The following is a 23850-nucleotide window of genomic DNA, read 5'->3' on the forward strand; positions in this document are numbered from 1 at the left end:
ACCTTGTGGGTCTGTATTGTCAGCCAATTGTTACGGGTGGGTAAACATCTTGCAGAGACATATTGTGCTCATTATTTTTTGCTCTCCAGTGAACTCTATTTTTTAAAGAATTAAGATATACCAAAACTTATCAGACATCAAGATATGTATATCATAAAATAAAGAGAGTGTTTACTGTAGAAAGCCAGAAAGAAGATATTACAAAATGCCTCATATAAAAAATTCATATTCATCTATGAAATGTATTAGTTGCTCATTTTGATGGTTAAGCACATAATGTGTTATTTGTGATAGTTTTTCACATGTACATGTACATGTATGTAATTACATACTTTTTGTATACCATTATAAAGCACGCAAAACGTAAAATATAGTTAAGCAATTTCCAAGTCTGTTATTTTGTTTATTTCTGTGGAATGTAAACATGTATTTAAATGATGAATCACTTTCTGATATTGAACAATGTAATGTTAGCTGAAGAACAGTACTGAAATGTACATTCTGAATATTTCAGTGCCCTGTTTACAGTGACGTTTGCTGACTGGTATGCTAAGGGTAGTAAGGCCGTGGGAAGGGACAGATGGAATCAACAAAGCACTGCGATGTTTGTGCTTTACGCTGATTGGTTAAAAGTCACTGCAATACATACAGGGATAGATAGGGGCGTGGCAGAATGATATCGATTTGGAAGAGCCCCTCCCTGAAGCCCCTCTTGCACCATACCCTACCACTTCCCCCAGCCATGGTTTGGAGTTAGCTGGGAGCAAGGTTGGCTGTGGTAGGCTACTGGTCGGCTGCAACAGCACAATGTTTAAAACGTTCGCAAGCAACAAGAGAACGTTTGATATGCACACAAACTTTAAATGACAAGTGAATCAGATATAACTTTTGAGGCATTTTGGAAAGTGTCCTACAGGAATGTGTTACAGGGTGTTATTGCAGAGATATGGCAGGGATTGGTGTGGTTTATTTAAATCTTGATCCAAGCTTCATGATATTAGGTATAAGTCCCTCTAGAGAATGACACAAAATGCACAAAGATAACATTTACAAAGTACAGATTCAATGTAATTTAATCAAATCTAAAACCAGGGCTGTGGAGGTGGATTCGTGGGGCTGTTTAGACACCCTCGCCTGATCCCTCCGGCACTGGAGCCTCGGTCACTGCCGGCACTTGAGACTCGAGTGTGCAGATGCCCTTGTAACATACTGTGCGCTGGACACACTCACAGCTGGTCTGCAGGGTCGCGTCACACGGCCAGCCCAGGTGAGGCCTCAGCTCACACTGTCAAAATAAACAAGCGCTTGGTGTTACTGTCAGCACGATTAACAAACAAGCAAACATTACACGCATTACATTACACATTAAAAGATATTTGCATCTTTTCTAAAAGAGAGAAAAAAACTGGAACAGTTTAGTACTAAGGTCAGTCGCCAGGAGGCCAATAATCTCAAGACGTAACCACATACCAAATATCATCACAACCCATTCAGAGGTTATTAAGTTATGCTAACCACAAATATCCGGCATCATAAGCATTAACTCACACACACAAACTCAAAGACAGACCAAAAACAATGCCTCCCTTTTTCATGGAGGTACTAGTAACAACGACAGTACTTACCACAGGCAATCCGAGGAAGACGGTGTTGGAGCGGCAGCAGTACCGGTTCGGGTCGGGACAGCTCGCGTCGCCGTTACAGATCGCCAGCGGGTTCCACAGCTGACCCTGGAACACGGCAAAATACCTTCAGTGTCGTCAACTTTAACGGTTGGATTTATACATTAGTTTGTTTTGCGATTTCTATGTTACTTAAGTTCAAATATTGAAAGAAAGTTTGGACTCATGTATCTTCATTCATTCACTGTTCATAATTTGAGTGTCTTGTCTTGTCTTATCTTATCTTATGTCTTGTTTTCCATCATGTGCTAGTGGCGGCGAGGATATAAGTTGTGCAGAACTTGAGTTACGCAGTCTATTGGATGTTTTCTTTGGATGAAAAAAAATTGAACACTACTCGATTGATCGCTCTCTATAGCTAGCACAACGATACTCCCGCCATCTTCTCAAATGATTGAGGGAGCAAATGTATGATTGAATAGGTCATCGGGTGACGACATGATATGAGATTGTAATGTCTCCAAGTTGATTTCTACCCAACTACGATATAGCTGACTAGCTAGGTATTTGGCTTTCAACGTAAACATTCTTCCTTCTTACTAGAAAAATACAGACTTCTATCAAGGAATAGGTTGGCAATTGTCGTTACATGAAAGAAGTATAACGTTACTTGATATAGATAGATACAACTTAGAAAAATTGAAGTGCTTTGGTCTACATGGTTAAGAGTTGAGATGAGGGATGTCATACATGTACATACTGATTTTATAACTTTATAGACCAGTAAAACCTACCTTCACCACCACAACACAAGCCAGGAAAAACAGAGCAACCTTCATGTTGTCGAGCCGGTCAACTGTCCTACGTCAGACAAACGTTCTGTTCAGAAGCAAATGGTTGAACCCGCTCGATACCTGCTGTTTTATCGCGACTTCGCTATTACGTCCGCGGCGACCTTCGCATATCGTCCGACTTTAGAGTTGTCCAAACGTGCGGTGTGAGCTGCCAGGTGTATCAACACACAGTCACCCACCCTTCCTATTAGGAAGCACTGTGGGCAGGAAGGAACGTGTTGGTACAAGCTATGTGTAAATAATGAGGTGATGAAGGTGTCATCTTCAAAGAAATACTGGTGTCCAGTTGATATTAGTTTGGTCGATAGATGTTGGATCCAACGGGCTTATGTGAAGGTGCAGTCGTACGAATTTTGTCCTATGATCCTAGATTCTTTGTCCTATGACATTTCGCAAAGGGATGTCCCTGTAGCTCAACTGGTAGCAGCCTCAAAGTTGAGTGTCTTCTTCCAGTTAGGCTCAGTTAGTAAGGCCTACGTCACATTTCCAAACTGGGGCCTGGTCGGGCAGCTTTCGGGAACGAAAAGTATGATGTAAAAGACACCAAACTACACAAGACGTAAAGAGAGTAAGTCTTTGTTTGTTTGTTAGTCGTACGTGTGGGCATTATTTATACATATTTTTACGTATAACGTTACATGTCTATTTTTCGTTTCCACAAAGAGTTAGGCCGGACACCGGTTTGGAAATGTGACGAAAAATAGCCTAGCTGGGTAGGGCATCTTGGTTGGGGCTGCACCCGTTTCCGGAAGGGACGTAAACGAGGTTCCGTCAAACACGTTCAAGGGGAAGGGCAAGCCCTCCTTGTAAGATATACCCTGCTACTGAAACAACAACGAGCGATGTTTCAACACTGCAGATAGTAGAGGACTACTGTGGAAACCCAAAAATGTTCCAAACTAACACTTTGTGTAAATACAACAAAGCTATGTAACAATCTATCCATACCAAGAATACTATGTCTTCATCAGCGCTTTATTAACACGTGTACTTTCTTTGTAGATATTTAATCTCCGATTTTCACATCAAATAATAACGCCTCACGTAGTATAAATGGATTTTTCACCACACCTGTTCGATTGTCGTGTTTGGATGTAATTTTACAGAGTCGACACTGATCCAATTAAACACGCTCCACTCAATGGCAGAATTCATGCTGGTTTATTATAAGACTGTGATCACTTGTGTTTCGACCAGAAGTACATGATAATACTCGTAATGATGAAACCCCAACGGCTGTTATCTGACAGTGCAGAGTCAATACGGCCGGTTGTAAAGTGACCTTACATGGACAACTGGACAGTCAAATAACCGCTTAGTCATCATCATTTCGAATAGTTTATGTATCTAGTCGTCCGATTTGATTTTCTGTTAATTCTAGTGGGGTCTGCATATGGTAAATGTGCGTCGTGGAATCTAGGACGGTCTGCATGGGTACGTGTACGTCGGCATCATCCCTCCAAGTCCACCGAGACGCACAACGCCTCCGTAGTGTTCGGCTTCATCACGCACGAGAGACCTTCCCTGCAGGGGCAGCTGGCAAGTCCAGCGGGATCACAGGGCCAGCCGTGGTGTGGTTTAATCTCACACTAGCAACACATGAGAAATATATCATCATCATTACAGAAAGTACATCAAGTGCTTTCAGTTCACGTGCGTCGCGTCAATTTTAATGTTTACAGCCTCAAAGGAGACCTGAAGCCAATTCATAATTGTGACGTCTATCGTAGGCATACATGTAGCTATGCTAAAATAGTAACACAGGACCCAAAAGTGTCTTTTTGTGAAGGGTCTCAGTCTGGAAGACCAGAAACATTTGCTAGCGTGTATACGTACCATTATAACACTGATAGATGATACGCGACAACTTGTATTCGAGTGTCATATCAATGACAGATATAGATAACTGTCTAAAACATAAATATTCAAGATAAATAGACCTGTTATATAGACTAGGCATTTTGTATCACTTTTACGTTGTCGTATCTGTGCATCTGATAGATTTATAGCATTTTGTACTTTTTTTACTCTATGTTATCCGTTTATCACTTGCCGTCGTAAATATGTACTAACATGTTTATAGATAAATCACATTTTTTCAAGACATGAAGTTCACACCATAGCTGAACTCCGTGTAGAGTTTACGTTCGTATGGAGTGAGATTTCAGTGCTTACGGTATGGATGCCGAATATGCCTTGGCGGCAACATTGGTTTTCGGGGTCCGGACAGGCCATTGCGTGATCGTGGTCATGGCATGGAGTCAGTGGATTCCAGAACTGAGCCTATAACAAAGAAATAACAAAACATATAAGCAATAGAACAATCCTGTTATACCTGATCTTACCAGAAATACTGTTGACCATTAACGTTGTCAAACAATTGGACAGATTGCTCATCTGTCTTTCAGTGAACGCTCAATGGTCACAAACAGTCGGTCTCAACCACAAAGTCATTTTCAACTGGCTTAAAACAAACGGAGTGTTTCCGAAAAAAAAAACTTTTGGTTGCCCTTGAGCAGCCTGGCAGATAATTTGTCGCTCGACGGCTTCCGTCCCGTGAAGAAATAAACGCTTTCATAATTTGAGAGCAGATGGACATGTTCTTAGACTGTTCTTTGTAGTTTCGGCTGAAGAAAGAGATAAACTCGCCTTGATCACCACCACAAGGCAGACCAAGAACAGCAGGGCAGTCTTCATCTTGTACAGCTGATGGACTAGGATGTCTTTAGGCAAAACAACTAATTACCACCTATGCTCCAATACGAGATCTTTTATGTATATGAATATATAAAAGCACGTCATTGGTCGGTATTTCTTCTATAGAAGGTGTCAACACAATCTTGTAAACATTAACCAGAGCCAGGAACATGATATAAATGCGTAATGTGTGTAATGTATACATTATCATGTCCTTGCCATAACTGCAAAATCAACAGAGCTCCATCCTGTACGGAAAGGAGAGCATCTAGAAGTGTTTGAAGTCCATCAATGTTTATGTTTGTTACATGGTGTGTGGTCATCATGACGTCGATATTTCGTGATATGGTTTTGACCTCGATTGTCACATAAAGTTAGGATGAGCCATGTGTGTGTGACTCTGTGTGTGTGTGTGTGAGTGAGTGAGTGTGTGTGTGTATGTGTTTGTATGTATTTGCTGTGTACGTGCGTGTATATATAACGTTATGCAGTTTGTATGTACCTTGTGTCTGTGTACATGCTTACAGGTACGTGTGTGTGCGTGCGTATGTACATGGCACAGTAAGAACAGTTTTTGTTACAAAATTGAACGGAATGAATTTTACATTTACTTGCTGGTTTCAATGCTTGTCGTAGATGTCATGATATGAGTGTGGCTGTGTACACGACTGGTAATGGTTGATCAGGTCGAAGTTAACAACAAACTCATCATCATCTATCCCTGTCTGGCTGCTTTCAGTACTGCAATCAATAAAACAAGGACAGAGATGTTTACGTTTCCGAGTGACTCTGTGTCCCAAGCCCATATGGTTAATATGTACTTGTAGTAATATTCTGGTTATAAAAATTTTGCAATGCATGAACTGAGGTTGACAAACATTAAAACGGCCCTGTCCATCTGTCTACTACATAATTTTTTGGGTTGTCTGGTTTGTTGTTGAATGTTGGTTTTTGAATCTTGGCCTAATCAACCCTGATATTTTCACCTTCTTTTGAGAGCTCGATGACCACCTTAAAGATTGCATTCTATCTGAAACAGTGTCTACATCCAATATTGAAATGACAACATATATGAAAACAACACTCCACAGAACTGTACATTCGTACTGCTTTATTTTCAGATGGTTTCCTGCAATAGTCACACCAGAGATACATGAAACAACTCGTGATGATGAAAGCTGGTAACTTCGCTGTCCTTTAAAATCACCTCACAGACCAATATGGCGGTCAGTCGTTTAGTGATAACCGAAGCATACTGGCAACTGGACATTTCAAACAACAGCAAAGTTATAGTTCATCATCACTTCATGAGTACTTCAAATATCTAGTCTTTCGATGGTCTTAAGCCTCAACTTCCAGTTGGCAGGTGGCCTGCGTCATGCTTCCCGCCATCAGCTTGCAGACGAGCCCGTCGGTACAGGGGCAGCTGGTCACTCCAGTGACGTCACATGGCCAGCCCTGCTGGGGCCTCAGCTCACACTGTAGATACAGACAGTACAAACATTAGTGGGTACTATATGACTTCTGGGGGGACATGAAGCTGTATAGCTTCTTGAGGGGTTCGTGCGTCAGTACTAGTCTTCGTTCTCTTGCAACTTGCAGAGGAGAGAGTTGCGATTGTGAACAAACTAACCTTCCCTGAGAAGAAGCTATTCACGTGATCACAGACCATCAACTTGAACCTTCATTAGGAAATCGTATTTTTGGCAACGCCTCACTGTCAGGCCTGGTCTAGCTATCAAACGCTTAGAAGGATTATATGTACAATCCAGACCAAGGATACTGATGTCAGATTTACTTACGAGATTCTGGAAGATAACATTGTTGTAACGGCAGCAGTATCCCATCATTGGGCACTCATGGTCGCCTGCGCATGGGGCCAAAGGGTGCCAGAACTGGGCCTAAATTAAGGAGAAAAATAAAAGGTAGCAAAAATAAAACAATCATCATATCAGTACTCAAACTTGTGCATATATGAGGCAACTAGGCGTGAAAAAAAACATATTTTCTTGTATATACACACACACATCAGGTGTTTATACAAGAAGCCTAGTTGCCTCGGCTAACCTGGGCAAAGCCATGCATATGTCTTTGTATCTTTGATAGAATGGGAACGTATTCTTTGGATAGGAAATCATGGTTTGATAATATACAACCGTTAATTTCCTCTTCTGTAGCGTTAACATATCTGTGTTTTTTTTACTGCATGAAACAACCTTCTTCACGGGTCACGCACGATCTACATTGATCTAGCAGTACGTGCCCCATACTCATCCTTGTATGTAGGATATGCTTCACCCACAAGACGACGTATATCATAAAACATGTATGGAGCAACTAATATTTTATGAATATCGTTCAAAGTTTCTAGATAGGAAAGTACAATCTTACCGCAGCCACAGCAATGAAAGCCAGGAAAAACAGAGCAGTCTTCATTTTGCAGAGTTTCTGACACGAACGGATTTCTTCTGTTCAGGATTGGATACGAAGGAGGTGGTCACGTAGGACCACACGCACTTTTATAGATAGTGTGGATGACGAAGGTAGATAAGGGGCCGAAGGGTAGAATAAACAAAACTGTGTGAAGTAACAGATGAACCAATACTCGCCCATCCTGTGCGGAACCAGTGCCATGAGTCACATCCGATGTTTGTCAAAGTTTTTAGCGTTCCAGAGGCTTTTGATGACGTGATATGTTACGTAGTTCCTTGTAACAGCTAGGGGGAAATCGCTGGTTAAGCCTTGTTCTTAGCAAGAAGGGCATTTACACCGCATCCCTGACAACTTACCAGCTTAAATACTTAAATGTAGCTGTGCTGTGTGACGTTAACACTGTCTGAACACTTGGCAGATGAACTTTTACCATAGCTACTATACAAAAATATCACTCAGCAAGGCAGGCGTCTGTTCATGTTGCTTTATTCTTATGCGGATCCCATCAAATGTTCTGAGCCGGTATACATGGAGGAACTTGTAATGTTGAGGTATGACCCTAATATACGAACAACTGTATCCCAAAATAACACTTATCACTACGAGTGCCCCATGTATCTAGTCAGAGGTTGAAGGATCTGCATGGAGGTGTTACGTGTGCTGGTTCTTAAGCCGACAGCATCACCCCTACACTTCAGGCTGGCAGGTGTACTGGCCGGTGGTACCATCGGGCTGGCAGAGGAGACCGGTGTTGCATTCACAGCTGGACACCGCTGTAGGGTCACAGGGCCAGCCTTGGTTTGGCTTCAACTCACACTGCCAACAAAATGAATGAATCAATAAATAAATGAGTGAATGAAGGGATAGACTAATGGGATGAACTAATGAATGAGTAATTGAACGAATGAATGAGTGAATGATGAATGAATGGATGGATCCGCATGTGTATGGAAAACACACAGACTACGACAGAATGTAAATTGAAGTTAAAATCCTTTCCAGACTTTCCGCTATATAGGGACGCTGCCCATATTCATGCATGTACTGTTGAGCCATAAGAAGCACAACACACTACAGTAGGGGGTCCACCGGTAACGACGTGTGTTAAACTCGCATACCCTTTCTCACAAGTGCCACACGCTAAGCAGAGAAACCAGTATGTAGCACTTTCCAATTCTTTGTGGGTATGGACCTGCCAGCCACTTTTTGGCTAAACACTGCGCGGCCGTATTACCTAAAACTGCGTCAATGTTTTGTACATGTTATTTTCTCCGATTTTTTTGGATAATCTTGATACTGCGTAATACGTAAAAGAAGACGACAAAATGCACAAAAAGTAAGAAAATTCGTTCTTTATCTCGAAATTCGTTGAGTATCTTTCGAACCTCTCAGTGACGCAAACGTAACGTAAATGCAGTGAGAGTGCACCTGTAGTGTTTTGTTAGGTTCAGGATAAGACACTTGACAACACACCATACTGGACAACACAACAGTGCTGTGGTGGCAGAAGTATCTCTGGGCTGCGAAAGCTATTCACGTGACCACACACACACCTTCATTAGGAAATCGATATCAAACGCTCAGAAGGATTATATGTACAGACCAATAATGATACTGATGTGAGATTTACTTACGAGATTCTGGAAAATAACAGTGCTGTAGTGGCAGCAGTATCCCGCCGCTGGGCACTCATGGTCGCCTGCACATGGGTGCAACGGGTGCCAGAACTGGGCCTGGGCAAAGAAATGAAGATCATTCCGGTACTCAAAATAACTTGTACGGAATCAAGCTTTACTCTGAAACAAACGTTTAACGTCAGCAATGAAGACATTGCGGCAGGAACCTACTTCATCTACGCATATGCAGCCTGTGCGTCCCTATGGTTTCCATGGGGAAAATGTTGTCAGTTGATCAGGCAAACGACATTTTAGGTCTGTGTTTCTCTCATTGGGCTAATTGTGTATGAACATCTATCAGTTGAAGTGAAGATGACAAGAGGACACTTACCGCGGCCACAGAGAGGCAGGCCATGAACAGCAGAGCAGTCTTCATCTTCTCGAGCTTGTGGACCAGGAGAGGCGGAACGATTCTCAATGACTACAACTGAGAGTGGGGGTCTCTCACACAGTACGGGCTAGTTTTATATAGGGGCTGCTGACGGGCAAGGTACAGGAATAGTTAAAGTCATGTTTAATTTGTTCGTCATGAGCGGAATTGACGTTCGTGACAGGCTAAAAGGGCACATTTGAAGGGCATTCTCAAGGTTTTAGTGACGCGATGTGTCACGTGGTTCCTGTTGTTGTTAAACCTCCATCTATCTGTCAATCTATTTCATCCATCCGTTGAGGTATCCTATCTAAGTCGTCTAGATCCTTCCTATCTGCTTATAAGCATCACTGTGATAATGATGATACATTAGGTACCAAACCCCGAAACTACATGGCCTGCTCCATAATACAGGGGAAATAGGGATGAATTCTGAAATTATTACATCGATTATAACAACAACAACTACCGCTAAAAAATGTGCATCATCGCGCAGCTGTGTGCAGACCACATACAAAACTACATACGGATGCGGCAAATGGAACATAGAGATACAGATGCGAAGATTTATCGACGACAATACTCCTTCACAGAGTAGAAATACCACTCAGCAGGGCAGGCGTCTGTTCATGTTGCTTTATTCTTATGCGGATCCCATAAAAGGTTCTGAGCAGATATACATGGAGGACTTTGTAATGTTGAGGTACCTTACGCCATACACCAATATTGTGGATCATCAACTGACCCTAATATACGAACAACTGTATCCCAAAATAACACTCATCACTACGAGTACCCCATGTAACTAGTCAAAGCTTGAGGGATCTGCATGGAAGTGGTAGCTGGTTGTTAAGCCGACGGCTCCACTACAGGCTGGCAGGCATACTGTCCAGTGGTACCCTGAGGCTGGCAGGTAAGACCCTCGTTACAGGGACAGCTAGACACGTTCGTCGGGTCACAGAGCCAGCCTTGGTTTGGCCTCAACTCACACTGCCGACAAAATGAATGGATGAATGAATGAATAGATAAATGAATAAATGAGTAAATGGAGGGATAGACTAACGGATGAACGAATGAATGAGTAAATGAATGAGTGAGTGAGTGAGTGAACGAATGAATGAATGAATGAATGAATGTATTAGCATATGTATGACGAAGACCCAGACCATGATAGAATGTAAGTTGAAGTTAAAATCCTTTCCAGACCTTTCGCTGGTCATATTCGTTCATATAGCCATAGAGAGCACTACGGGCCCACCGGTAATGACGCGTGATCAACTCGCATACCCTTTCTCACAAGTCCCACATCTAACAAGCAGAGAAACCATGATATGTCATTTTCCAATTCTTTGTCGGTATTTCCGGTGTCGCACACACAGATACATTTGGAATGCAAGCCATAAATTGCGCCCGTGTACAATCCATGACAGATTGTTCCTTTTTGGCTAAGCACTGCACGGCCGTATTACCTAAAACTCCTGTCCACACGGGTACTTAGTGTTTTGTTAGGTTCAGGATAAGACATTTGACAACACACGAAACTGGACAACACAACAGTGCTGTAGCGGCAGAGGTATCCCTGGGCTGCGGAAGCTATTCACGTGATCACAGACCTTCAAAACCTTCATTAGGAAATCGAATTTTTGGCCAATGCAAGGCTCACTGTCAGATCTGGTTTATCCATCAAGCACTTAGAAGGATTATATGTACATCCAGGCCACGGATACTGATGTTAGGTTAACTTACGAGATTCTGGAAGATAACATTGTTGTAACGGCAGCAGTATCCCATCCCTGGGCACTCATCGCCGCTTGCGCATGGGTGCAACGGGTGCCAGAACTGGGCCTGGGCAAAGAAAAAAAAGACCATTCAGTAATGAAGACATGCGGCAGGAATCTACTTCATCTACGCATATGCAGCCTGTGCGTCCCTATGATTCCATGGGGAAAATGTTGTCAGTTGATCAGGCAAACGACATTCTGGAAGATAACATTGTTGTAACGGCAGCAGTATCCCGTCGCTGTAACCTTTTCCTTCTCTCTTTGGGCTAATTGTGTATGAACATCTATCAGTTAAAGTGAAGATGACGAGAGGACACCTACCGCGGCCACAGAGATGCAGGCCAGGAACAGCAGAGCAATCTTCATCTTCCCGAGCTTGTGGAACGATTAACGATGGGTTGAGGTGAAAGTGGGGGTCTCTAACACGGTGTGGGCTAGTTTTATATACGGGCTGTTGACGGGCAAGGTACAGGAATAGTTTAAGTCATGTTTAATTTGTTCATCATGAGCGGAATTGACGTTCGTGACAGGCTAAAAGGTCTCGTTTGAAGGGCATTCTCAAGGTTTAGTGGCGTGATGTGTCACGTGGTTCCTGTTGTTGTCTATCTGTCAATCTATTTCATCCATCCGTCGAGGTATCCTATTTTTATCTATCCATTTCAGCATTTTCTTTTTTTTAGTGTTCCTTGAAAGAGCTGATTGAAAAGGAAAGTTTCTTTTTTTTGTAACATGAAGAGTAGAGTAGAGTGATATACCAATCCTAAAACAGTTGCCAAACGCTGAAAGTATGTACTGTTTGTTTGTTTATTTTCATACACCTGGGTAGCATATTCAGTGCTAGTACACTGGTTTTCAATAGGGCCCAGTTTCACATATACATACAAGGAAATAGAAAAAATAAAAACTTACAGAGAGAAAAGTAGACATATACGTCGGAACATACAAATACAACTGAAACATGAAAGACACAGATAAATCACTTCACTTCACTTTCACTTTATTTATTTTACCAGTAATTACATCTCAGGCCGGAAATCGGCCTGCTTTTCAGGTAATCCTGGACATAAAAGTACAAAGTACACATAGCACATATACAATACATAATAAAATTATCCAATATCAAAGTCCAGACTACGGAGCATCAGCCAGATCAAGTTCTAATTCTCAATGAACTTCTTAAAAGTCCTGAGGCTGAGCAATTGCCGTTGCTTTAGCGGTAGTGAATTCCAGAGGAAAGGTCCGTAGGACTGTAGACTGTTTCGGAATGCAATGACTCTTGCTGGTGGACACCAGAGTAGGTGAGGGTCGTAGTCCCTTAGACGTTTTACCTCTGACCGAGTAGGGCGTACACTCATTGTTGGTGGAGCCTCCCACTTGAACAAAGATGCCAAGTACGCCGGCGCCTTTCCACGAATTGTCTTAAAGACAGTAACAAGAGTTGTAATTTCTGTCCGTTTACGCACAGAGTCTATCCCTGCCTCTGCTCTCAAGTTGTCGACTGTCACGTGGTCTCGGAGTTTATGTCCTGTGATGAGCCTTGCATCCCTGTTTACCAGTCTATCCAGCTGTAACATAAGAGTTTTGTTGCCTTGTGCAAGGCTTGGTAGCCATGCTGTGGCGCAATACTCCAGATGAGCCAGTAGTAGTGTCTGATACATGGTTTTCAGCACTTCGTTCGTAACAAAGGCTCTGGCACGTCCCATTGCTCCAAGTCCGCTAAGAAGCTTCTTCGTGATTTTTTGTACATATGCTGCCCACCTGAGCGCTGGGTCAAGAGTAATGCCCAGTTAAGTGAACGAGTCAACTTGTTCGTAAACGTTCACACCGTCTGTTATGTTGACGGTTGTCCCAGCATGCTTCAGTTTCTGAGGGAGCCCGAAGAGCATCGATTTGGTCTTGTCTGGGTGAAGCAGTAACCTGTTTTCACTTAACCATTTTACCACTCTCTTCATGTCCATAGAGACAGTCTCTTCACATACCTTCACGGAAACAGCAGAATAGTACAGGACCGTATCATCTGCGAACATGTGAATACTGCATTTTTGGATGACATTGGGTAAATCGTTAACATACAAACAGAATAATAGCGGACCTAGGACACTTCCCTGAGGTACCCCACAAGAGACTCGAGTTTTTGAAGAGTATTGACCCTGAAGACATGTGCACTGAAGGCGCTCAGAGAGGTAAGATGTAAACCATTTCATAGCGTCACTATCGAAGCCAAACTTCTTGAGTTTACTTAACATAATCTCGTGGTTGACCGAATCGAATGCCTTCCTTAGGTCCAGAAATAGTGCCACTGTGACCTTAGAGCAGTTGTACCCAGATGTAATGTCCTCGACAACCTTCTGTACAGCCGTCGCAGTGCTATGGTGCCTTCTGAACCCACTTTGGTGAGTCGTGAGAAGTTTACATCTGGTCAGGTAACGTGTCACTTGATTGCATACAAGCTTTTCCATCATCTTCGAGGTAACACTTAGAACTGACACAGGGCGATAGTTTCCGACATCAGCACAGCTTCCAGACTTGTGTACAGGTGTAATCTGTGCCTCCTTCCAGTCAGATGGAACCTCTCCAGAGGCGAGAGATAAGTTAAATATGTGTGCCAATGGCTTTGCGACCACTGGGGCGGAGTCTTTGAGAAGTTTGGCTGGAATTTTGTCCAACCCTGTTGCTTTCTTCGTTTTTAACTTTTGAAGTTCATTTAACTCTTCAGTCTCTTCCACACAGTCAAAGCTGAACTTCGTCGTGGAATCAGGGATGTGGCGAAGAGGATCTTCCTCGGAATCTGGCATCCCATCTGTAAGTCGTGAAGCGCAGGATGTAAAGTAGCCATTAAATTCCTGTGCCATTTCACCTGGATCAGACATGGAAGTGTTGTCAGCTCGTAGCAATTTCTGGACTCGCTTTGTTGATTTTGATTTCCCTGTGAAACTATTAATAATTTTCCACATGAGAGATTGGTCACCCTTAGCTTCAGACACAGCTGTGGCAAAGTGACTTTTCTTCTCCTTTCTGATGATGGATGTTGTCTGGTTTCTTAGAGAACGGTATGTATCCCAGTCCTGTACATCTTTTGTTCTGATGGCTTTGCGTCTGGCAGCGTCCCGACGACCCATCATGTTTTTCACCGTATCAGTCATCCATGGAGCTGGGCGGTTGTTTTCCCGAGCAGTTTTCGTACGGAGCGGGGCATGTTCGTCGGCGACATTCAGGAAAATGTCCTTAAATGCATTCCAGGCCTCGCTAACATCCGTGCAGTCGAATACTGTATCCCATCTAACTGATTTTAAACTGTCGATGAAGGACTGCTGTGTGTAGAGCTTGTACGACCTGTATTCGCACCTGTGAGCAGCACCAGCCTCACTTCCAGCTTTGGCACATGTCAGAATGAGGTTGTGATCAGATGGCCCCCAGGCCACACTTGCACTTGACTTGTAGCGGTCCGGGTTAGAGACAAATATGTTGTCAATACATGATTCGGTTTTCTCTGTAATGCGGGTTGGTTCGCGTATGACAGGGACTAGCTGGTACAAACCCATCAGGAATTCCACTGAGGACATTGCTTGAGTTGAGGTAAGTAAATCGGAGTTGAAATCTCCCATGATAGCGACGTCTGCGTTTTCTTTCTCTGCCGTTTGATTGAGTTTGTGCACAAGTGATTCAGCAGAGTTTCTCTAGTCAGGTCCAGATGTCGGCGGTCGGTAGACGCAGGTCAGCAGAGTCTTTCTCGCCTTCTCCGGTTTAATCTCGACACAGCAAACTTCAAGGTCTTCCTGCTCGAGCTCACAACGTCGCTGAGACGCAATCGTCTGCTTGACATAGACGCCTACGCCCCCACCTTGCCTGACTCTGTCCGTCCTGTACAAGGTGTAGCCATTGATATCCACAGAAGAGTCAGGGATACTATCTGATAAACGGGTTTCATTGAGTCCTAATACATGTATACGAGTGTTCCTAAGAAGTAACTGCTGGATTTCATCTAGGTGTCGTGGGAGGGAGACCACGTTGTAGAAAGCATACACTATGCCCTTCCTCCAGACAGGTAATCCCCCGGTATCAGGTCCCGGGTTAGGCGAAACATCACCAGCCAGTAGTAACGTTGCACAAACAAGTAAGTTAAACGTCCGTTCGGTCCTTTCCGTGCATGTAGTTGATCGACCAATGAGTCTTACTCCAGACAGTCCAGGATTGATTTTTACGGAATAAGCATTTTGTGTAATCCAAGTTCCACTTTGTAAGTGAACATTAGTAGTAGCCTTATCCCACATAGGGACTAGGGCTAAATCAAAATCATAATCCGATCCAAGGTCAACAGTTTGGGAGGTCAGAGGTCACTACTCAGTACTGAGACTATGTTAGGTCTTTCAAAGCTGACTTAAATGAATTTAGGCTTTGAACTTGCTTAATGTAGGCTGGAAGTGAATTAAAGTGTTTAGCACCTCTGTATGAAAATGTACGCTGTCCTGTTGTGGTCTTGAAAAAGGGTTTGTATAGGAGTGATGTCTGTCTGGATTGGTAATTGTGTAAGTTGTGGTTGTGAGAGAAGATGGATGATAGGTATGTTGGTGCTAGCCCATTGATACACTTGTAAACCATAATGCACACATGATCCCGCCTTCTCCCTGCGAGTTACTGCCAGCTGAGCTTCTCATGAAGGTTGAGGACACTGCTGGACTTTAGGTTGAGTTGCAGAACTACCCTGGCAGCCCGGTTCTGTAGCACTTGGAGTTGTTGTTGTCTCCCCACTCCGCAGCTATCCCACACGGTGTCACAGTAATCCATAAGGGGGAGTACCATTGCTTTATACAACATATCAGCTATATTTACAGTGAAGCAAGGTCTAAGACGTCTGAGTAAACCTACTCGTTGGGTTACCTTTGAGCAGAGTTTGTCAACATGTTCATTCCACAACAATTTGTCATCAAGAATAAGCCCTAGGTATTTAAATGAAACGACTCTTTCTATTGACTCTAGTCCAATTTTGATTGACACTGGATGTGCTTTCTTAAGCTTACCACTGCTCCCAAAGAGCATCCACTTTGTCTTTGAAGCATTTAGGGTCAAATGGTTTAACTGGAACCATGTAGCTATATGAGAGAGTTCTGAATTCAGAGTGGCTTCAATGTACCTAGTGTCATTACTGGAGCAAAAAATTGCCGTATCATCAGCATAGAGACATACTTTGTTGGAGATACAGTCAGGTAGATCATTTATAAACATAATAAATAACCCTTGTGGCACACCTACTGTCACTGGGAGATAATCAGATACACAACCGTCTAGAGACACTGTCTGCTTTCTATCAGATAGGTAATTTGTGAACCATTTGAGTTCTACATCTTTAACCCCAATCCAGGACAGTTTCTTCAGTAACAGGCAATGATCTACTGTATCAAAAGCCTTTTTCAGGTCTAAAAACACAGCCCCCCACTAGGTTTCCACTGTCAATGTTTTGATACACATGGTCAGTGACATCCAGTAATGTAGTAGCGGTGGAATGACCTGGCCGGAACCCAGACTGCTGTTCAGAGAGAATGCTGTGATGGTGGAAATATTCCAGGAACTGACCATGTATCTCTTTTTCAAAAGCTTCATGATAACTGGAAGAACAGATATAGGCCTATAATTATTTGGATCCTCTTCCCCCCCCCCCCCCCTTTGTGTATTGGGGTCACCTTAGCTGTTTTCCATTCCTTAGGAATGATACCAGATGAGAGAGACAGATTAAATATGTGGGCCATAGGTTTGCATATACACGGTGCAGCTGCTTTAAGCAGTCTTGAGTGTATCTTGTCCAACCCTGTGGCCTTGTTAGTCCCTAAGACTCTGAGCTTGTCGTATACAGTAACTTCTGTTACCTCCTTGAAGGCGAAAGTGGATGTTAGCTTCTTGTACTTATCTGGGCAAACCAAGTTACCTGTCTGTTTCGTGAACTTTTCAGCTAACTTGTTTCCAATGGAAACAAAGAAGTTGTTGAAACAGGAGACTATGCTAGAGGGGTCCTTGTAGAACTGCCCTCCCCAATGAAGTGACTTGGTAACAACAGGGTTTTTGTTTGGAAGTACTTCCTTTATTGTTGCCCATAACTTACTTGCGTTTGACATATTTACCTGCATGTATGCAGGTATGGTTTTCAGGGGCGTGGGAATTTTTGGAAGCTGGGGATTTAGGGTGCTGTATAACAAGAACGGATAGTGCGAGCACGACGATTTTTGGTACGTGGGTTGGGGGTGGTGGCTTGACACTCGGGTTTGATTTTGGTCCTCTTGGTGCTTGAACTTGACATTGAAGGTGGCATTTTTTGTGTTTTTTGGGCACTTTTGGCGCTGTGTGTCCGGAACGATACGCGCCATTGCAACGATTTTTGATGCATGGGTGGATGGGGTTGTTGCCTGTTGCCTAGGATTGACTTTGGGCCTTGTCGCGTTTGAACTTGACACGGCAGATCGAATTTTGTGTCCGGGAGGGGTATTTCCGGAGTTATATCTTCTGAACGGTTGGTGCGGGCGCGACGATATTTGGCACATGTGTTGGTGGTGGCTGAATAATTCTCAATTTTGATTTTGGCGCCCTTGGTGCTTGAACTTGACATTCCAGGTTACCTTTTGTGCGGGAACGGCACGTGCGCTGTATCTCCGGATCGCAAGGTGCCATTGTGTTGCTATTTGTTACGTGGGTTGTTGTTGGTGTCCTGGTGGTCAGGTTTGATTTTGGGCCTCCTAGTGCTTGAACTTGATACTGTAGGTTGACCCTGTTTTCGTGTGGTTGGGGCATCCCCCCAATATCTGCTTGGTTGTAAAAACAGGTGACGGTTGGGTTTGGGTTGATTGATAGGTCTTTAAGTTTACATGTAGAATCGTCATCTGTTTTTGCACTGGCCTCTGCCACCTTCAATGTATCAGGTTACTTTGTATCAACAGTGTCTCCTGCCAGATGATGTACTAGTATAGTATCTGTTGTGTATTGTTAGGTACAATTTGAGTTTGCTTCTTAGTCCGAGTTTGTGGTGTTTTGAGGGCTGTGTAGTACGGAGTTTAAGGTTCTGGTACAAGTTCCTTTACCCTGTTTGGCAATCAACAGAAGATACAACTTTCTAAAGTGGAGAAGAAATGTATAGAGCTTGAGTGTAAGAGAAAGGTATGTGTATGATTTTTCCTGTGTTTCTTGTTGTTTCTTTGAGGTTGCCATTTCTGTATTGTATGCAAGTAATTTGTAGTTTGGGGCTAGTAATATATATTCGCTTGATTTTTGGGCCTGCTTAATCTATAGTACGGGCAGGGTTAAGTGGTAGAGGCTTTGTTCTGTTTTAAATTTAGTATCGTTTGTTCCATTTTGTCACTGCAAAAATATGATGAAATTGTTTTCCCCCTCTAAGCAACTGCTCATTGATTTTGTGGGATGTTTGCTGGGTGTTCACTCTGACTACAACAGTTTTCTGAACTTTTTAAAGTTGCCAGCAGCTTGCCATCTATGAATGGGATTGACAAGGACATTTTGAATAGTAAATTCTGCTGTTAAATTTGGCTTAGGTACTTCAAGAGATTTAGGTTTTAGTTGGACGGATTGAATAAAAATATCATACCACCCTGGGGACTAACTGTTGCTGCTGGATGGGGGATACCACTATTCATATTGTCTATGGAACTACTGTAAAAATATAATTGGTCAAATTATGCAAATAACCTTCCAGTGTCAAGTGATATAACACCCCAGAAATGAATCTTTAATGAATATCATTGCCACACTAAGGAGATTTAGCAGCTGCATTAGGTCAGTACACTGAAATAGGAAGATATCAGTACTGAATATATCATATGTGACAGAATAACTACATGGGCCATCTGAGACAAAAAAGGTAGGAAAAGTCGTCTCAACAACTTCAAGGTACTGTGGTTGGTTACATGCTTAAGAATTCCAAAATAAGTAATGTTCATCCATGCCCAAACTTACACATTCCAAAAATGGAATTTCAGACTTTTGCATGTTGCACAACCAACACGGTAAAAATCTCTCTCTTCCAACCACGCAACCACGGACGAAAAGGAAAAAAATACACAATAGGTCTACAGACACCCAATATATTTCATGCAGGCCTGAGGTCTACGAACTCTTGTTTCTTTTAGTTTTTGTTGACAGTACATTGCTTTGTGGACTGTAGGACACTGTCCCAGCTTAGTGTTCTTAGATGGGTCAGGAAATTGTTCTCATCGAAGTTGGAGAACTTGCGTGAGGTGATATATCTAGGTGCTGATTTGAGTCGCTCTGCTTTCCTGACACAGAAAACTGCATAGTGGTCCGAAAGGGTGGAGTGCACTACACCATGCTCACACACCTGATGTAAGTCACTACAGTAAATGTGATCAATTATAGTACTCGAATGTTGGAGCACTCTTGTGGGCTTATCTATTACCTGCTGTAGCTGGTATTCCTGGCTAAGGTTTGTGATGTGTCTGGCTCCTGATGTGTCTGTGTTACTCAGGTCAATGTTCATGTCCCCAAGCAGGAACAGTTCTGAGTTTGGAGTGCAGGTGCTCCAGGTCTCTAGACTGTCTCTTAGCAGTGAGAAGGCACATCCACTGTGGCATTTGGAGGTCTGTAGATAGAACCAACAACAATAGGTTTGGTAAAGGGCAGCTGGATTTGGCAGAAAAGTGCCTCTAATCCAGGTTGTGTCATATCTGTCCTCTCAGTGTGGCTATATGCTTCAGACACATAAATTGCGACCCCTCCCCCAAACCGATTCCTGTCCTGTCTGTATAAGTGATACCCATCTATGCATAATTCACTGTCATGGATAGAGTCATCAAGGTGGGTTTCGCTGACTGTCATAATATCAACATTATTTGTAGACATAAATACATACAGTTGGTCTAGCTTACTATACAAGCTACAAATATTAAGATGTACCATGATTAAGCCCTTTGATGGTGGTATCGTAGAATTACTTTCTGAGATTTCTTCTTCATTTGCAGTATCAGAATCATCACTACAATCGTTACATGAGGAATCAAAAAAGGAATCACTAAAACAGGGAAGTAGGCAAGGATTGCAGTACCAATAATCGTCGGAATTAGCCAGTGTATGATATTCTTGAACATCCATGCCTGTACAGTTAAGATGATACCACTTGTCACACAAGTCACAGCATATTCCTTTTTGATTTTTTCTTACACACCTGTTACAGATACCACAGGGATCCTTTGGCCCAGGGTTAAGTGATACATCACCAGACAAGATCAGCAGTGTGTAAGGTGTAGGACCCAAGACAACTGCGATGTACCATTGGGCGGGAAGAGGTTATATTTGTAGGAGGATCACATTTTAAAAAGAGACAAAGAAATAGAGATATTTGAAAGACGGACAAAGAAACGAGACCAATTCTCTAGGCATAAGCAATGAGAAGATATTGTCTTCAAGTAGTCTCGTAACAGACCGTGCACCAAACGGGGGTTGAAAATCGTGCCATATATGGGCAATTGAGCACTTAGTGACGATTTAGCTTGAGTTTATAATGATTATTTAGTCAGGCATATGTATCGAAATGGAAGGCTCTGCATGGCGGTTCTGGATGCTCTGATTTTAACCATCGATTGTGTATACCATAACCACTATACATAAATACACCATGCCACTCCATTCAGCAAGGCAAGCGTATGTTCACGTTGCTTTAATATACGGATCCCATAAAATGTTCTGAGCCGGTATACATGGAGGAACTTGTAATGTTGAGGTACCTTACGCCATACACCAATATTGTGGATCATCAAATGACCCTAATATACGAACAACTGTATCCCCAACTAACACTCATCCCTACGAGTACCCCATGTATCTAGTCAGAGGTTGAAGGATCTGCATGGAGGTGTTACGTGTGCTGGTTCTTAAGCCGACGGCATCACTCCACTTCAGGCTGGCAGGTGTACTGGCCGGTGGTACCATCGGGCTGGCAGAGGAGACCATCGTTGCATTCACAGCTGGACACCACTGTAGGGTCACAGGGCCAGCCTTGGTTTGGCTTCAACTCACACTGCCGACAAAATGAACGAATGAATGAATCAATCAATCAATAAATGACTGAATGGAAGGAAGGATAGATGGATGACTGAAGACATGAATGGATTCGCATATGTATGACGAAGACACAGAATATGACAAGTTTAAGTTCAAATAACCTTCCAACTACTGTAAATGCAGAAATGTTCGCGGTGGATTAATGTTCGCGGTGACCACTTCACCACGAATTTAAAACCACCGCGAACATTTTCTATTATGATATTAGATTGCAGTCTATGGTGTTACCGCGAACTTAAATCCACCGCGAAAAGTCCTTTCTCCCGCTACCGCGAAATCAAATCCCCGCGAACTTAAATACATTTACAGTATAGGAACGCTCGACCACAGAAGGCATTAGAGTAGTTGTTAGTCCACTGCTGGTAATGAAGTGTGTTAAATTGTAATACCTCTTCTCATAAGTGCTAGGTGCCATTTTCCAAGTGTTTTTTCGGCGTGTCGCCCGCCTTTCAAACGCAAGGCAAAAGCTTTAAATCAACCCACCGCCCCATCTAGGACAGAATGTTCCTTTGCTCCTTGACCAAACGCATGCCTACTTAGTATTATTACCTACTTAGTACATAGTATTTTGTTACGTTGAAGTAAAAACCAGTGACAACTGACAACTCACCAGCTTGAACAACAGAACTGTGCTGTAGTGGCAGCAGTATCCCGTGGGCGGACACTGTTGATCGGTTTCACATGGGGCCAAAGGATGCCAAAACTGGGCCTGGGAAAAGAGCAAAAAGAACGTTCCGGTACGCACAATAACTAGTACGTAATCAAGTTTTTACTCTGAACCAGACCTTTAGCATTACCAGTGAAGAAATGTATGGTACGGAGCAAGGATGTTCTTCATACACAAATTATGCATCCCGTATGCTTTCTGTGATGAAAATCTTGTCAGTTGAGCTATGTCGTGTTAAGACAAAAGACATTTCACGTTAGTTTTTCTCTTTTTTTTCCTCTCAATTTCATTTCAGTCCATGCTAATTGCTGCTTGTTGTGATATGTAGTATATCAGCGTGGGTTTTCAATTGTAAATTGCATCAAATCATACTTCGATGAAGGTTAGACATCCAGGTAATAAGGTACGACAAAAAGCAGTTACTCAATCAACTGGATATGATTTTGGACACAGAAGACATCGGGTAGAAACCAGTTCCTTGAGTAGCTGCTTTTTGGAGCATCAAATCATCCTTACAAAGAGGGATGAAAATGATTGCAAAACACAAGACAATTCCCTCTCTCCCATAGCTATGCAATACATGTGTACGGGCTAACTGTGTATGAACGTCTATCAGTAGAGGTGAAGATGACGAGAGGACACTTACCGCGGCCACAGAGATGCAGGCCAGGAACAGCAGAGCAGTCTTCATCTTTCCGAGATTGCGGACCAGGGGAGGTGAGGAGAGGCGGAACTATTCTTAATGGGTAGAGTGGGGGTCTCTAACGCGGTGCTGGGTGGTTTTATACGGGGGCTGCTAAAGAGCAAGGTACAAGAATAGTTTAAGTCATGTTTAACTTGTTCGTCATGAGCGGAATTGATGTTCGTGACAGGCTAAAAGGTCACATTTGAAGGGCATTCTCAAGGTTTTAGTGGCGCGATGTGTCACGTGGTTCCTGTTGTTGTTAAACCTCCATCTATCTGTCAATCTATTTCATCCATCTGGAAAGGTATCCTATTTCTTAGCTATCCATTTCAGCATTTTCTTTCCTTTTATTTAATAGTGTTCATTGAAAAGGAAAATGTTTTTGAAACATGTAGAGTCGAGTGATACCAATAACGCCTAAACTATGTACAGTTCGGACGCGCAACCTGTCACCCATTCCCTGCGACTACAATTAGAAAAACTATATTCGGCGGAATGAGGTTATATTTGTAGGAGGATAAGATCTTTACAAGAGAAACGACCAAGAGACAAAGAAAATGGACCAATTAATTCTCTAGGCATAAGCTGTGAGAAGATATCGCCTTCTTGTTGTCTTGCAATAGGCCGTACAACACAGGGCCGCACGGTGCCATCTTCTGACTGTTTGCCGATCTTGCGTCGGTGATATTCCAGAACTTGACGGTACGGTCCAAAAACTCTTATTTGTCATTGGGCTTTCTTTTTGAAGCAAAATTTGATGACCAGTATTAATAGAATTAACGTAGTGTGCTTCTATTCAAACAGGGTGACATTTAGTACTTGTCACGTAGCAGACAAAGACAAACAAAGCTCACACTTACTAGATTAATTAGATGACAGGGAGAGATGTTGAAATTGACTCACGACTGTTAAAACCTTCCATGATATTGACATCTCTACAACGTTGCAAAACTAAACTGAACTAAACTGATCCTTATCACGTGCTTATCCG

General features: G+C 42.8%; 3 protein-coding genes and 1 long non-coding RNA gene across 8 annotated transcripts; all 4 read right to left on the bottom strand.

The window, feature by feature from the left end:
• Positions 1 to 1051: 1051 nt before the first annotated feature.
• On the bottom strand, positions 1052 to 2582 carry LOC118420410. The gene is made up of 3 exons (XM_035827187.1): positions 2417 to 2582; positions 1626 to 1730; positions 1052 to 1285 (listed from the first exon to the last, which is right to left on the bottom strand). The coding sequence occupies exons 1-3, from the start codon at positions 2459 to 2461 to the stop codon at positions 1121 to 1123; spliced, it is 315 nt and encodes a 104-aa protein (XP_035683080.1). The 5' UTR covers positions 2462 to 2582; the 3' UTR covers positions 1052 to 1120.
• A 1036-nt stretch (positions 2583 to 3618) lies between these two features.
• On the bottom strand, positions 3619 to 5270 carry LOC118421309. The gene is made up of 3 exons (XR_004831819.1): positions 5126 to 5270; positions 4652 to 4759; positions 3619 to 4065 (listed from the first exon to the last, which is right to left on the bottom strand). It is a non-coding gene; the product is annotated as an uncharacterized LOC118421309 (long non-coding RNA).
• Positions 5271 to 6267: 997 nt separating this feature from the next.
• LOC118421400 (dickkopf-related protein 3-like) lies at positions 6268 to 7705 on the bottom strand. Its single transcript, XM_035828667.1, has 3 exons — positions 7565 to 7705; positions 6976 to 7074; positions 6268 to 6652 (listed from the first exon to the last, which is right to left on the bottom strand). Exons 1-3 carry the CDS (start codon positions 7607 to 7609, stop codon positions 6515 to 6517), a joined length of 282 nt encoding a protein of 93 aa, XP_035684560.1. The 5' UTR covers positions 7610 to 7705; the 3' UTR covers positions 6268 to 6514.
• Positions 7706 to 8076: 371 nt separating this feature from the next.
• Positions 8077 to 22976, bottom strand: LOC118421399 (dickkopf-related protein 3-like). Of its 5 annotated transcripts, none has more exons than XM_035828666.1 (3): positions 11755 to 11890; positions 9241 to 9339; positions 8077 to 8422 (listed from the first exon to the last, which is right to left on the bottom strand). In XM_035828666.1, the coding sequence occupies exons 1-3, from the start codon at positions 11797 to 11799 to the stop codon at positions 8294 to 8296; spliced, it is 273 nt and encodes a 90-aa protein (XP_035684559.1). In that variant the 5' UTR covers positions 11800 to 11890; the 3' UTR covers positions 8077 to 8293. The 5 variants fall into 5 exon arrangements, with proteins under 5 accessions (XP_035684559.1, XP_035684558.1, XP_035684556.1 ...); XM_035828665.1 differs by lacking the exon at positions 11755 to 11890 and adding an exon at positions 9614 to 9901; XM_035828663.1 differs by lacking the exons at positions 8077 to 8422; positions 9241 to 9339; positions 11755 to 11890 and adding exons at positions 10275 to 10642; positions 11399 to 11497; positions 22821 to 22937.
• Positions 22977 to 23850: the final 874 nt, after the last annotated feature.

This window comes from Branchiostoma floridae, chromosome 8 (assembly GCF_000003815.2).
Source record: "Branchiostoma floridae strain S238N-H82 chromosome 8, Bfl_VNyyK, whole genome shotgun sequence".
NCBI lineage: Eukaryota > Metazoa > Chordata > Leptocardii > Amphioxiformes > Branchiostomatidae > Branchiostoma > Branchiostoma floridae.

Excerpts from the sequence above, each read along its gene's own strand:
- LOC118420410 (XM_035827187.1), bottom strand. The coding sequence starts at position 2,461 with ATGAAGGTTGCTCTGTTTTTCCTGGCTTGTGTTGTGGTGGTGAAG. Across the intron at positions 1,731-2,416 it reads CTTGTGTTGTGGTGGTGAAG|GGTCAGCTGTGGAACCCGCT; the intron begins GTAGGTTTTACT and ends GCCGTGTTCCAG. Across the intron at positions 1,286-1,625 it reads TCTTCCTCGGATTGCCTGTG|TGTGAGCTGAGGCCTCACCT; the intron begins GTAAGTACTGTC and ends TTATTTTGACAG.
- LOC118421400 (XM_035828667.1), bottom strand. The coding sequence starts at position 7,609 with ATGAAGACTGCTCTGTTTTTCCTGGCTTTCATTGCTGTGGCTGCG. Across the intron at positions 7,075-7,564 it reads CTTTCATTGCTGTGGCTGCG|GCCCAGTTCTGGCACCCTTT; the intron begins GTAAGATTGTAC and ends TCCTTAATTTAG. Across the intron at positions 6,653-6,975 it reads ATGTTATCTTCCAGAATCTC|TGTGAGCTGAGGCCCCAGCA; the intron begins GTAAGTAAATCT and ends CTGTATCTACAG.
- LOC118421399 (XM_035828663.1), bottom strand. The coding sequence starts at position 22,865 with ATGAAGACTGCTCTGCTGTTCCTGGCCTGCATCTCTGTGGCCGCG. Across the intron at positions 11,498-22,820 it reads CCTGCATCTCTGTGGCCGCG|GCCCAGTTCTGGCACCCGTT; the intron begins GTAAGTGTCCTC and ends TTCTTTGCCCAG. Across the intron at positions 10,643-11,398 it reads ATGTTATCTTCCAGAATCTC|TGTGAGTTGAGGCCAAACCA; the intron begins GTAAGTTAACCT and ends TTTTGTCGGCAG.